General features: G+C 33.5%; 1 protein-coding gene across 1 annotated transcript in view; it reads left to right on the top strand.

Moving 5' to 3' along the window:
* Window positions 1-13,466, top strand: part of LOC145316368 (uncharacterized) — a 108,108-nt gene that overhangs the window by 84,354 nt on the left and 10,288 nt on the right. Inside the window, exons 9-10 of the mRNA XM_080156813.1 lie at window positions 8,908-8,992; window positions 11,517-12,362. Coding sequence (XP_080012939.1) covers window positions 8,908-8,992; window positions 11,517-12,362 — 931 coding nt within the window. The remainder of the gene's footprint in view (window positions 1-8,907; window positions 8,993-11,516; window positions 12,363-13,466) is intronic.

Genomic DNA, 13,466 nt, shown 5'->3' with positions numbered 1-13,466 from the left:
TAATGTATGAGGCTTTCAAAGAAAAAGAAAGAAAGTTACAATCACCTTAATAAAGCAAAGAGCTTCTCTGAAAAGCAGTGTCATACTACTGAGCTACTAAGCTCTTTTGCTTTAAATAATCTCAAATTAATGTTTATTTTGAGCCAGGCTATTGGTAAATGTATTTTATGTGTGAGGGTGGTGAGTGTTAATTTAGCGTAGAATAAGAAACTCTGGTCATAATCCTTTTAATCATCAACAACCACCCGCATTTTCTTTTCTTTTTTTGAAGAAAAATTAACCGATACTTGAAGTTCTTTAGGAATTCAGTGATTTAAAAAGGCCGATAATTTTTTGTATATCTCCAATGATTATACAGAAAATTACAACTTTTGTAGAATACTTTAGTGGTTGAAATGTTTAAGTCTTCAACTTATGAACCAACCAATCAAAATTCAATATCCCCTCGTTCCTTTATAGGAATTCCATCCAAGCTCCTAGCCTTTTCAGGAGGACTAAACATTAAGATAAACTAAACCTTTTTGGAACCAAACTTAACCTAACCTATTTAATGGCTATTTAGTGAAAGGGGTGCAATACCACGTCCAAATAAACTTAGATGTTTGCGAAAAATTATGTTGAGGAGGGGGGGGGGGGGTTGTTTATGTAATCCCCATGTCAACTAAGGTGATCTTACCAAAACTCTCTTCCATAGCTTTCCAATCAATGGAGCATGAACACATTTCATTAATTTGAAAATCAGCAACAAAAAAAAGGAGGAGGGAATGATAACCATGATGTGTTTCTTCCGTTTACAGTATTTAAGTAGCGCAGCTTTAATAGTATAAAGATTGTCTGTACGTCTAGATTGTTTGATTGTCCTCTGAGCTTAAAATACAAAATATTTGTTTAGTAAGTCGTTTTAACTCAACTCCTATGCATAGACGTCTAAGTAGGAGGGGTCAAACTTTGAAAACTCTCATTTTATTTCCATAAAATTTTATAAGATTTATTAGATTACCCCTTTAAACCTTTGAATCTCCTCATTTTACCCCCCTCAAAAAAGCTTGGACCTCCTTGCTTCAGAGGATATACTAATTTTTATGAATTCAATCAAAGGGCCTTTTTAAACTTTTTAGAAAATTTTAGACTATGCGTATTAAGATTTAGACCACTTTTGAAAATGAAAGTAGTACAAAAATTTCGCACAGCTCACGTTTACCCCCTGAAGAACAAATAGATTATTATTCCATGAACGTGGCCATTTAAATGGGAGAAATTTAAACTACATAGATCTATAAACATTATTACACATGCTTTAGATTGTAATAAGTACACACAAGGACGTAAACATGGCTTTTCTTTGGGGGATAAAAATGTACCTTTTTCCTTGGTGCTTTTTAGGGGGAATACCCTCCCTTCTGAAGCTTACATCCCATGTGCAAGCTTTTTAGTACATTACACACTATTTGAAAACCCACACACTTGCATAAAAAAAGATAAGGTCTATGAAATTGAAAATTTAATTCAATATACAGGGTCTTTTTCTTATTTTTAAACAAATAAACATAAAATCGTCAATTATAAAGATTTTATTGAATTTTAAAAACTGGGAAGCAACCTAAGTATATGACTATTAGATTATTTAATAAAATCACCGCCAGCCTCAATCACCGCCTTTACCCGCCCCCTGAACCGCCCGCCGACCCTGGTCACCATGTCCCTGTTCAAGCAGGCGAAGTTCTCCATGATAGGAGCAATGAGAGAGGTCTTTTTGGTATGGGTGCGTCTATTGGTTTAATGGCGCTGAAGGCCCAAAAGTCCATTAGATTAAGATCGGGGCTGCTGGGAGGCCACATCTCCTTAAGGAGTGAGTAACAACAGGATCCAAATTAACCCATCTTTAAAGCTACCCTTTGACACGGCTGCTCTCATTTGGGCCACAGTTTAGCTAGAACAACGTTTTATACCTTTTTAAAATTTGCACGAAGATTAAGATAGAGTTATGAGCGCAATACATAGTCTAAAACGAGTTTCAAGGTTCCATATGGCCCCTGAAGTCAAGAACCGAGAAATTTTCAAGATTTTTGACGTTTTTGACATCTGAAAATCTACCACGATCCACTTTGTCGGATAACTACAGCAAGGTCAGCTGAGATAGAGAGCTCTAGTCTTTTCTAGTGTTTTCACTAGGTTTCTGATAGTATCTCCAGCAAGTTTCATAAGTCCATCTCACCTACAGATAGGCTAAGGTCAGATTTAGTAGGCCCAAGTCATAAATCCACGGTTATTTATCTGCGCAATTCGAATCTGCCTTGTTGAACATATGCGTGGCCAGCTCGGCGTACACGTCCTCCATCGTCCAAAAAGGTCATTACCTAAGCTTTTTAAATTGGGGTCAAACGTCCTGATTAGTCAAGTAGTTTTGGCGCTATGGCCGTTTTAAAAAAGTCCGGATTTATGTGGCGCACCCTGTAATAATATTTTTTGTTTATGTAACAAATTAATTTTACCCCTACATTTTCTGTCAATATGGAGATGAATTGCATTTTATTGTATTAGGTTATTATGATATTTTTTTTATTTTATTAATAAAAAGAAGGGTATAGATGATTCCCTTTCAAATAAATAAAACATTTTTTTTTCTTGAATTTTTTTATGATAAAATTACCTTTCTTTGAACATATGATAGGTAATGTTATAAAAGGACGTGTTTTGGTTTTAAAAAGCTGAATTATTCTTTTTTGCTTTTTATTGTTCATAATGTATATAAGTAAATTAATTACTAAACTAAACAATAAATAATTATTATAATTATACGTTATCAATTAACGTTATAGATTTAATCAAATATTTAATTGTACAAAGACTAAGTGAGATAAACAAAGGGTGTCTAATGTATATAATGATGTAGATAATGGATGTAAAATATACGTGGATATCATGACAGGGGAAAAATTATAAATTTAGGTTGCTAACATGAACATCATATTTTGGTCAGTTCGTTCTTCCCGTTGGAGGGCATTGTATGGGATAAAAAGGGTGGATTGGGGGTCGTTATTTTATCCAGCTACAATTTCACTTCATTAGAGTACATAATAATCTGGTCCAAGATCCAAGTAATAATAAATCCATTGTCTACACATACAAACAAAAGGATTTTTATCTCTTTTAAAAATGACAAGGTAGCCGCTTTTTCTTTTAGTTTGTTTGCAGCGGCTGCGAATTTCTGGCTACTTGGCAGCTTTGTCTGGTCCAAGAATTGCACTGCTGTAATTCTACTTTTGCGGCTCAGATTTGCAAAAATGGCGGATTTTATGGGAATTTTGAGTCCTATACAATTTCAGCCGCTTGACAGACGGACGCTAATATTATTTTTTAAATCGGCCTCAATGCTACAGCAAATGTGGCTGCCGATCCCGGCTTTTAAAGGTTTTGTTATCATTTGGCTAAAAGGGTAATGATATGTTTATTGTTTATCTAACATTAATTAAAACAGTTATTTACAAAAGTGCAAATTATTTGAAAGGCAGCAGTCTAAATAAAAAGGGATTTTTGTGGGGTTCATTTTTTTTAAAGGATGGAGAATACCCTAACTCAAAGTAGTCAAAACCTTCCCTGGACTTACAAGAGGCTTCACTGTAAAGAAAAATAGCTTTAAACCATCCCAAGACTTAAATTTTAAAATGAAATAGCCTAAAACCATCACAAAAACTATGTAAACCTTACCTTAATTTAGATAACCCAATCAGGTCAGTAGATAATGAGATCTTAAGCCTCAGACAAAAAACCCTTACTACTGTATATAATAGTATAGGATAATCTTATCCATGTTCTTATTAACTGACAATCAGAAAGACGAACGAACATCTTATCACTTCAGATGATTATAAATATTTCAATTGATTAAAAAAACTTGAATTAAAAACCATTATAATTCGGCTGTGGTTTTTTTATGATGGATTGCATAAACACATTTACTTCAATTGAAATTTGGCAAGCTGTGATGAAGGGTTTATGTTCAGCAGGGATGCAGGGACAGGACAATGGACAAATAATTACCCCACACTCTAAACTTAGCTTTGATTCTTGGGATTGAAGTACTGCGATTAGAAGCTTTAAATAATCGATATATTTTTACTTGGATGTTGCAACAGATTTTCATGTACTCTGATAAAGTGATGCTCGCTTCCATCCCTTTTACCCCATCCCATCCTACTGTATGAACGACCTGCACAATAAATGAGGTTTTTATTAGCAAGCTAAATTGACGAAAAATTTCCCCTTCCAATATATCTAGGTATATCCTATATCCATTGTCCTAGGAAAGTAAGGGGCGTAATAATTTTAGCATTATTGTTTTAACCTTTTCTTAGTTTAAACTATCTTAAACCCCATTTTGATGTATTTTTTGTCCATTACCTATATCAGTACCCCTGCAAACATCAGATTAATGGAAAGATAATTTTTCATCGAAACGCATCAAAAGTTTTTGTTGGTTTGTTGTAAGATTCATTGCTTCTGCCGAGTTGGTCAGATTTGACAAGAATAATACATTCAATTGCCACAGCAAGACTTCTAAACCATTAGTTTTGTATGCCTTTTGAAAAATACCTATTGTTTTTACTTTTTCCATCAATTTTTATTATTACAGGTACCTCTGAAACCGGCTCTACGTCACACTACATGAAATTTGGCTTATCTTTAAAAAAATTTAAAAAGTTCGTTTAGTTTTTAGTCTTATGAAGAAATTTGTATTTTTTTCAAACGATAAGGTTTAAGTTTTCATGAAAGCCAATCTTGTTTTTAATTTTATATTTACTCTTTGTTCATTGTTGTGTTCAGCTTTTTGATGCAATTTTAAATAAAAACTATTTTTATGGCCTTTTTCGTCATCAAAAGTACTAGGTAGCTTATCTTTAATAAAGGTATTTTGATAAAACATGGAAAAGAACAATATTTTCTCAGACACCTTCTTAGCACAATGGGATATTTTATTGGGACACCCTTTATAAAATATACACACATGTAATGGCAATTTTAAGACGTTGAGTGGGTGTTGAAATGTTAGGTATAATCCATGATTTCACCACTGGATCATAAACAAATCCCCTCCTCCTGTACCAAAGCTTGTTTATAGCTACTGAAGAGAGCTTTAACTAACTTTCTCTTAGCATACAATACTTTAAAATACACTCTAAATAAGTCTACTTAAAATTCGCATTACAATCCTCTGTCTTTTTTTGGTGTGGGGGAGGTTGCACGTCCAATGTAATTTGGCAAATGTTCACCCCTTATCCAGTTCTAAATCAGAAGAAGGAAACAAGAAGTGGCAGTTTTATTAATGATGGACTCTTTGCATCAGGCATGAGTAGCCGCTAAATTTTAGGGCTTGGTGAATATTTAATTTCCCGTATTAAGCCGCTAAATTTGTCTTAAAAATATCATGGCTGGAATTCGGCCGCAGATATTTAGTCAAATTATATACATAGTATGGTATTTAGGCTTGCAATAGCTGCTATTTGCAGTTCAAGCTACGACGCCTATCTATACTTAGTTAAAGATGCGGCTGCCGAGTCCTGCTTTTTATGGATACTACTTTTGCATAAAAGTTAAACAGCTGTCTTCCTAACCTTCAACAGTATGAAGCTAAAAATGGAGTAGCAATTAATCTTTTCTTCTTACAGTTTTAAATTCTCATTAAGTTTTTGTTTATCAAATAAAAATAATTTTACACTTATTCATCAACACTTTATTTACTTTAAAAATAAAAGACTTGTTTATTTAAATGCAAAAAGATTGAATCTTTTTATTTTGAATGATTGTGTTGTCATTGAAATGATAAAAGGGGTAGTCACTTTTATTTGACTTCTAAGCAAATACCTCACAATAACATAAAATAGGATCTAAAATTTTCAAATATTTACTGGGGTTGGGTTACGGGGGGGGGGGGGGTGGTTATCTTTAATCATCTCTGCTTAACATTCTGAGCAAATAAATAAATAAAATTAAAGAATAATTTTAAATAATTACTCTTCCTGTAATTTTCAATTATTTGGTTAAAAATAGATTTGCAAGGAGCTTATGTGCTAAAATAAGATTAAAATTGAAGAAAGAGAGATTACTTGTTTTAGTTAAGTCATCTGGCATTGTTTACCTCCTCTCTTCTCAGGGATTAGGGAGGTATATGGATATATTATTACTTGGATGTTACACCAGATTTTTATGTTCTCTAATAAAATGAAACTTGCAGTAGGCTAATATTACGATTCCCCCCTTCTATTCCTTTTACACCATTATCTCCCCTTCCTACTGGATGAACGAACTGACCAATAAGTAAGTTCTCTGTTAGCAATCTAAATTGACGACAATTTTTCCCCTGTCATAATATACTCGTAAATTCTACATCTATTTCTTAAGAACATAAATTTGCATTGAAATTGCAATATTTTTAACTTAGATCTTGGACAAAGACGACATTTCTTCTTTATTTTTTACACTTAAATCCCTATCTCTCATCCCTGTCACCTTTCTTCACTCCTTTTAATCATGACTTCGACACATTTATTTTGAATTGAAATGTTTTCTGTTTGTGATATTTTACTTTATATTCATTGTGTACGAAGCTAGAATTATCCAGGGGTGCAAAGATAGGGCATCGTATTACTTCAGTTTTCCAGGGAAAATAAAATGATAAGATTTAATCCAGTTTAGTAATCTCCGAGAAGCCAAATTTTATTATTTTATTTTAATATTCGTGGAAAATTGTCTGCTATACAATGCTATACAGGATTTTTCAGTATGACTGAGAATCGGTTTTAATCCAGCGGATGTCAGTCGGTTTCGAAGCCATTCTGGAAAAATCATTTAATTTTCATATATTTTTTTCATTACTTAATAATGTTTTTTATTATTGTTTATGGAAGAGGGGAGAAAGGGGCGTAGATTGGTGTAAGTGCCACTGTTCTTTCCTCCTTGATTTTAGATTTAATATTTTATGTAATTTTATCTTAAAATATTTCAAAATCTTTTTTTAAAATATAATTGATCATTTAATTGGCAGTTGCACCCCTGGCATCTAGTGAATATGCATTCGAAGAGGCAAAAAATAGACCAAAACCATCCTTAGACTTAAATTATTATATGGCTGGAACGTTTTCGTGATCTCTAAAGCTTCCTTAAAAGGGAGATCTCAATCGGTTCATCGAATAGCAAGATCTTAGCGAACTTACAAAACCCTTACTACTTAAAAATATAATAAAATAGTGGCTGTGTAACTACCAGGGAAAAAACGTCAAATTCTAATTTGACCTTATCCGAAGAAAAAAAAACAGTTATACCACTGCCAAGTTAATGGATATATTATTACTTGGATCTTACACCAGATTTTCATATTGCAACGGGCTAAAATAACGATTCCTATTTTAACCCATCTACTCCACTCCTACTGGATGAACGAGCTGCCCAATAAACGAGTTCCATGTTAGCAAACTAAATTGACGACAATTAATAATATAATATCCACGTATATTCTACATCCATTGCAAAGTTCTTAATCAAGAAGTTTTTTAGAGGTTGGGGATAGCGATTTCTGGTAATCGTGGCGTGATTTGTTGCAAAAATGTTGAAATTGATTCCAAGATAAGATCAGAATGTCAGTTCCTATCATCTTTTAGTGCAGTTTATTTTGACATGAAGCTGCTCTGGAACTTTTTTGTCATTTTTGTATGTAATTGTCGATATCTAACTCATATGCAACTGCTCTAAAATTCCGCTAGTATTATGGTTGAATTTATCCTCATAAGTTTTTCAGTATGGCTTCGAAACCGGTTAATATCCGCTGGATTAGAATCGGTTGTCAGAAAAACTGGAAAACAAGGATTAGCAACGTATTACAAACAATTTTCCACGAATGTTAAAATAAATTTCTTAGCTAAGTAAAACTTGAATGCTACTCAACTTAGGTATGTTTTTTTACGTTTTGATAAAAATGATTTATTTATATTTTTTATTAAAATATGATCAAATTAAAAAGTTTTAAAAAGGGTTGGTCCATAATTATGAGTTGATTTCTTGCAAATTTCTCCAACCATAATTTTGAAGTGTGGGGGTGGACTTTGAAACTTAAATTATAAAAAAAAACATATTTTTTATGCGCTAATTAGATATAGTAAATTTACAATGTTTTTAGCAAAATAGTTTTAAAGTTTTATAAATATTTTCTTTTCCACGGAGGGAGGGGACATTGTTCCCCAAAGTTTTATAATTGCGTTTCTTATTCGTTCGCCTAACAACTTTGGAGACTTTAATTGAAGTTTGATTAGTTGGTTCATTAAGTTTATTGACCAAACGTTTCAATCAATAACTGTGATCTACAGAAGGGATAAATTTGTGTATCACATTGGGGATGAACATCAATTTATCATCCATTGTCTTATCCCTTTAGATCCTTGGTTTTATCTAAGATTAAAGATCTTAGAACTAGTATTGAGATGATCAAAAAATATTTATTTTCCACGAACAATTATGATTCAAATGGATAGTCGATTTAACAGCACTGAGCATTCCAAAAAATAAGGATTCTGTAACAAAAAAAGAGGTTTTGCAGTTAAAAAATAAAGTACAGATTATAAATTCATTATTTTAGAGAGTTCTTAAATATGCAGAGATCCAAAGGGTTGAGACAATAGAAGATAAATTGATGTACACCTCAAAATTATCCCTTCTGTAGACTACAATTAGTGGTTGAAATGTTTGGAAACTTAACCCAACCAATCAATATTCAATTAAAGTTCCCAAAGTTGTTGAGCCAACGAATAGGAAAATGTCATTATCATTATAAGATAAATTCTTTTAGCTATTCACATTTCACTTCTAACTGTGTTATATGTCAATTAAGAATTATTCTAATTTATATTTTTATTTCAGTCCCCGGAAGAACCCGAACATATCCTCTGGAGACAGCCCAGGAAAAGAAATACCAGACAAATACGCAGCTACTTTTGTTTCTGTGGTGAGTATCTTTACAATAATAGATGTATTACTCTAGATAGGCTTTCAGCCATAATAATCTGTACAACTTGAAAAGGAATTTATAACATACGAAAGGGGTTGTTTATATTTGGTCAAATCTTCCCTTTCGTATCCAAATTTTGCCAGTTTCTAACCAATAATATTGTCGGATAGTTCCTTTACTGTGTTCTTATTAGTCCAATTTAGATACACATCCTACCTAATAGTAGTAAGATTTTTTTGTCTGTTGCGAAGGATCTAGCTAACAGCTAAATCGATATGGTCCTCTCGGGTTGGTTTTAGGCTACTTTATTTTTATAAAAAAAAGTCTGGGTAGGTAGTGTTTTAGGCTATTTTTCTGCTTTTCCATATTCCTTCAATATAGAGCCCCTAGATGCTAGGGGCGTAGCCGCTAGTTATCCTTAAAGTAATAGGATGTCTGTAGCTAACTACTGGGCCTACCTGTTTGTTTTTGTTAAGCGTCCAGAAAGGTTTAACTATTTGGGGGGGAGCTGAAGGCCCCTGAATCCTACCCACTTCGCCCCATTCCTCATCAATTTTATATAGTGTATACTTCTTTTATCCAACCTTTTATCAAAAATGTAGATAGATATAACAAAAACTCGACCCATTTACCCCAAAATCTGGTAACTCGCAATGTTAAAAAAATGAAATAAACAGAACAATTGTCAAACCATCACACTTTTTCGTTGTAAAATTATTTCTCAAAATTTTTATAATTTTAATTGACCTTCTGGCCTAATTATTTTGTTTTGTATTTGATCCCTCGTTTCTTTAGGACTATTGCTTTGTCTTTTGTCACAATGTTTTGTGTCTTTTGATCATATAAATTTGAGGATAGTCTAAGTTTTGTTTTTGGATTTGCAAGGAGATGAAATAAGGGGGGGGGGAGGGGTGTATATTAGGGCGAATCCCGTTCAAAGTTCACATGAGAAATTTTTGCAAATTGAAGATGCCTCATTTTTTCAGGGAGGGAGGGGACATTTACACTAGTCCACAAAGTTTCAAAAGCGTTTTAATCTTCGTTAGATGAATAACTTTGAGGACTTTTATTGAATTTTAATTGGTTGGTTAAGTGTCTAAACGTTTTAATCATTAATTGAAATCTACAGAGGGGGTAATTTGTGTTTCATTATTGGGCATGTATATTAATTTATCAGCCATTGTCTTGTCCCTTTTAGATCCCTGCATGTTTTACAAAAGCTCCCCCCCCCCTTCCCCCCATCTTCCCATCATATCACCGTCGTGGTTTAATGTACAGGATAAAATATTTGCGAAGAGCAAAGGTAAAACTAACGGTATGATTTTTTTTAAAGCATACAACAATGTCAGATCTATAAAGGAGGGGAAAAGGTCGGTATAATACAGTGTGTGTGTATATGAATTTAAATTTGCTTTGTATCGCTATTGTATTCGTGTACATTATCAACAGTGAAGCTTTTCTACATTTAGACTGTGTATTTATTTGATTTAGGAAGAAATAACTATGTTAAAATGATTTTATAGATTTTAAACCTTGTTGAAATATATTGTAATAATAAGTGGTGGGGACCTTTTTCGTCTGCTAGCAAATTGATTTGCTCTTTTGTAGCGACTAGGCTGTGATAATATTTCTGACGCTATTGGCTGATATTCAAATACTCAATTGGAAGTCGCCACAAGGTCCCCACATTTAACCCCTGTCCCCTCTATTCTTTTACTTGAATATTTATAGCTGTAACGGGACTCGCTTTAATGAAAGTTGTCGTCCTTGTTATCAGCTTTATAATAGTTGTTGTATGTTTGCGTGCATGTTTATATTTGTTTATATTTAATTGTTATACTTATTGTGTGGGAATATTTAAGAAGGCAAAGCTATGCTATAGTTCGATCATGTCCGAACGACCGCCCGATAGGTAGATGAACGCATGCAAAAATGAGACTCGTCGATCTTTGCCTTTTTAGTAAAAGAAGATTGTTTTCAATTATTTGTTCAAGAAGATTTGATATTAGACTTCATCGTTTATACATGATATTTGATAAGCTTTTACAAAAAATTGCTGTGCTTCTGATAGTGTCTTTGTCCTTGTTTAAGTATAATATAATTTTGAATTTTTAACATTCATATTAAATGCATCTTTATGTAATACATAACATGAGTCATATTTATTCAACAAAAATTGAAAATTTGTTATCTAAATTTATCCAGTTTGCTAATTTTATTACAATTACTTACGTAATATGATAGCTATTTAGAAAAAAAACTCATGCCTACCTTAAAAAAATCTGACGCACAAAGAAAGTTAACGTCTTTTTTTCATATTTATTTTATTGCAATTGTACATTTATAAACATATCTGGGTTTTTTACTTCAAATATTTTGCTTTTTATGAATCATGATTATAATTTACACTTGTCTCTTTGATAAAGCAACTGTACTTTTATAAGAACATCTATTTTATCATTTTTATACATTTTTTTTTGGCGTTTGTAAATTTTTAATTTTAATTATGATGTTTTTTTAGGGTGGAGATAAGCTGACCCTGAACCTGGGAGCCAATGGAAACCTGATGGATCTTGACACAGAGTTGCCTGCGTCCACCCAGCCCTCCAACCTGGAGCTGCTGTCCACCCTGTCTGCTCCCCTGGCTCCCTGCACAGTCTCCACCCCCGCATCCACATCAACCCCTCTCATCCCATCCGCATCTTCCACAATTGCCAGCCTGTTGCAGAACGGCTCCACCATTGCTTCAAGCATAAATGGCGGCACATTAACGCCAGCTACCGCCGGCTCTGTCACGAGCAAGCCCTCGTCTCAGTTGCCGGTCAGCGTCACACACTTTTCTCACAACGGCACGGCGGGCGTTCAGAAGGAAACGCTCTTCAGTGACACATATCAATCCAAGCTGAAGCCTCCCTCGATAACAAATCCTTTCTCCATGACGAGTGCAGGCACAGGTGGGGTCACATCAACAACAACTTCGACAACGAACCCCTTCATCAACACCTCCATGGAGGAGAACAACAAGAACAGAAACAACGCGGACAGCAACGGGCAGAAGTTTGCCACCATCGGTCGGTCCAATCCGTTTACATCGCCTAATAAGAGCAAAAATCCTTTCCTGGACAGGTTGGACAACATCCCCACAATTCCGACGCCAACAGCTAATGGCAATTCTTCAGTAACCGACGGCGGGTTGGGTGTGGTTACAGGTATGAATGGTGGGTTGAACGGCAACCATCACCACCACCACCACAACCAGAACGGCAGCACAGGATCCCCGATGTCGACATCTCCGAGTACATCACCCGAGGCATCGCTAGACCCAGTGTCGGATAATGGTTCAAGCACCACCACTCTCAATAAAATTGTAAGTTTTTACAAATTAAATAAGTGGAAAACCGTTTAATATCCGCTGGATTAGAAACGGTTCTCAGCTACACAGAATAATCATGCATAGCATCGTAGTACAAGCAATTTGTCACGAATTTTAAAATATAAGTCATAAAATTAATACCTACCAAATTTGTTAGCCGTGCCATCGGTCCCTCGAGGATGTATATTCTGGTTTTAACATAAAATATTTAATATCTGCGGTAAGCTGTCTATGATATGATGCCATAAATAACTATTAAAACATTTTTCGGTTAACATTTTTCGATATAAAATAATAAATACTTAGTATTAAGACATTTTATCTTACTATTCTTTTGAATTGATCTGATCTGTGCAGTGCAATATTTCTTTTCTATTGATTCTCTTTAATTCTAAAACTTGGCATTTATTAACAATAGGATTATGCAGTTTTAATGATACAGATTAATTTTATTGTTTACATTTAATCCTTCAGTCTTTTGGTTTGGTTTTAAATATTTAAAGTATAGACAAGGATATTTTTATCCACAGCTTAGAATTAGTATATTTTCATTGAAACAAATCAGTTCCTAACCTAATTTAAATTTTAGCTTTCATATAAATTGTCCATAATGTAAATATCCATAAATAAATTGAGATTATTTATAGCCCAAAATCTTCAATTATTTACCATAATTTTGTACAATGTTGTCATCCCATTTTATTTTAATATTTTTGTATTTTTCTTCACAGTTCCATATTGTACCCCTATAAAGCAACTGCCATGCAAAATCTCAGACCTGTAACTCTTTTTTTAGTTGAGTTCCTTTGACTTTTAGTTTTGGTTTCAAAAAGTGTCACTTTCGCCCCTAGTTTCAAAACTAGTATTTATTTTATGATTTTTATTTTGAGATTCGAGTAAAATTGTCAGTAATATAATGCCATACATGATTTTTTAGTAACCGGTTCTAATACAGCTGATATTATTTAATACAGCGGATATTATTTGGTTTCGAAGTTATACTGGAACAAGAATTTTCTTCTTTCTATTTAAAGTCTTTCCTCTAAAACTATTTACCCATCGCTTCATGTAATGCGCCACATTATGAGATCAGACTTT

The sequence above is a fragment of the Acartia tonsa genome, chromosome 4 (genome assembly GCF_053477335.1).
Source record: "Acartia tonsa isolate MP-2025a chromosome 4, ASM5347733v1, whole genome shotgun sequence".
In the NCBI taxonomy this organism is placed as follows: domain Eukaryota; kingdom Metazoa; phylum Arthropoda; class Copepoda; order Calanoida; family Acartiidae; genus Acartia; species Acartia tonsa.
The sequence above is the reverse complement of the archived record's forward strand: the minus strand, read 5'-3'. Positions and strand labels throughout refer to the sequence as shown.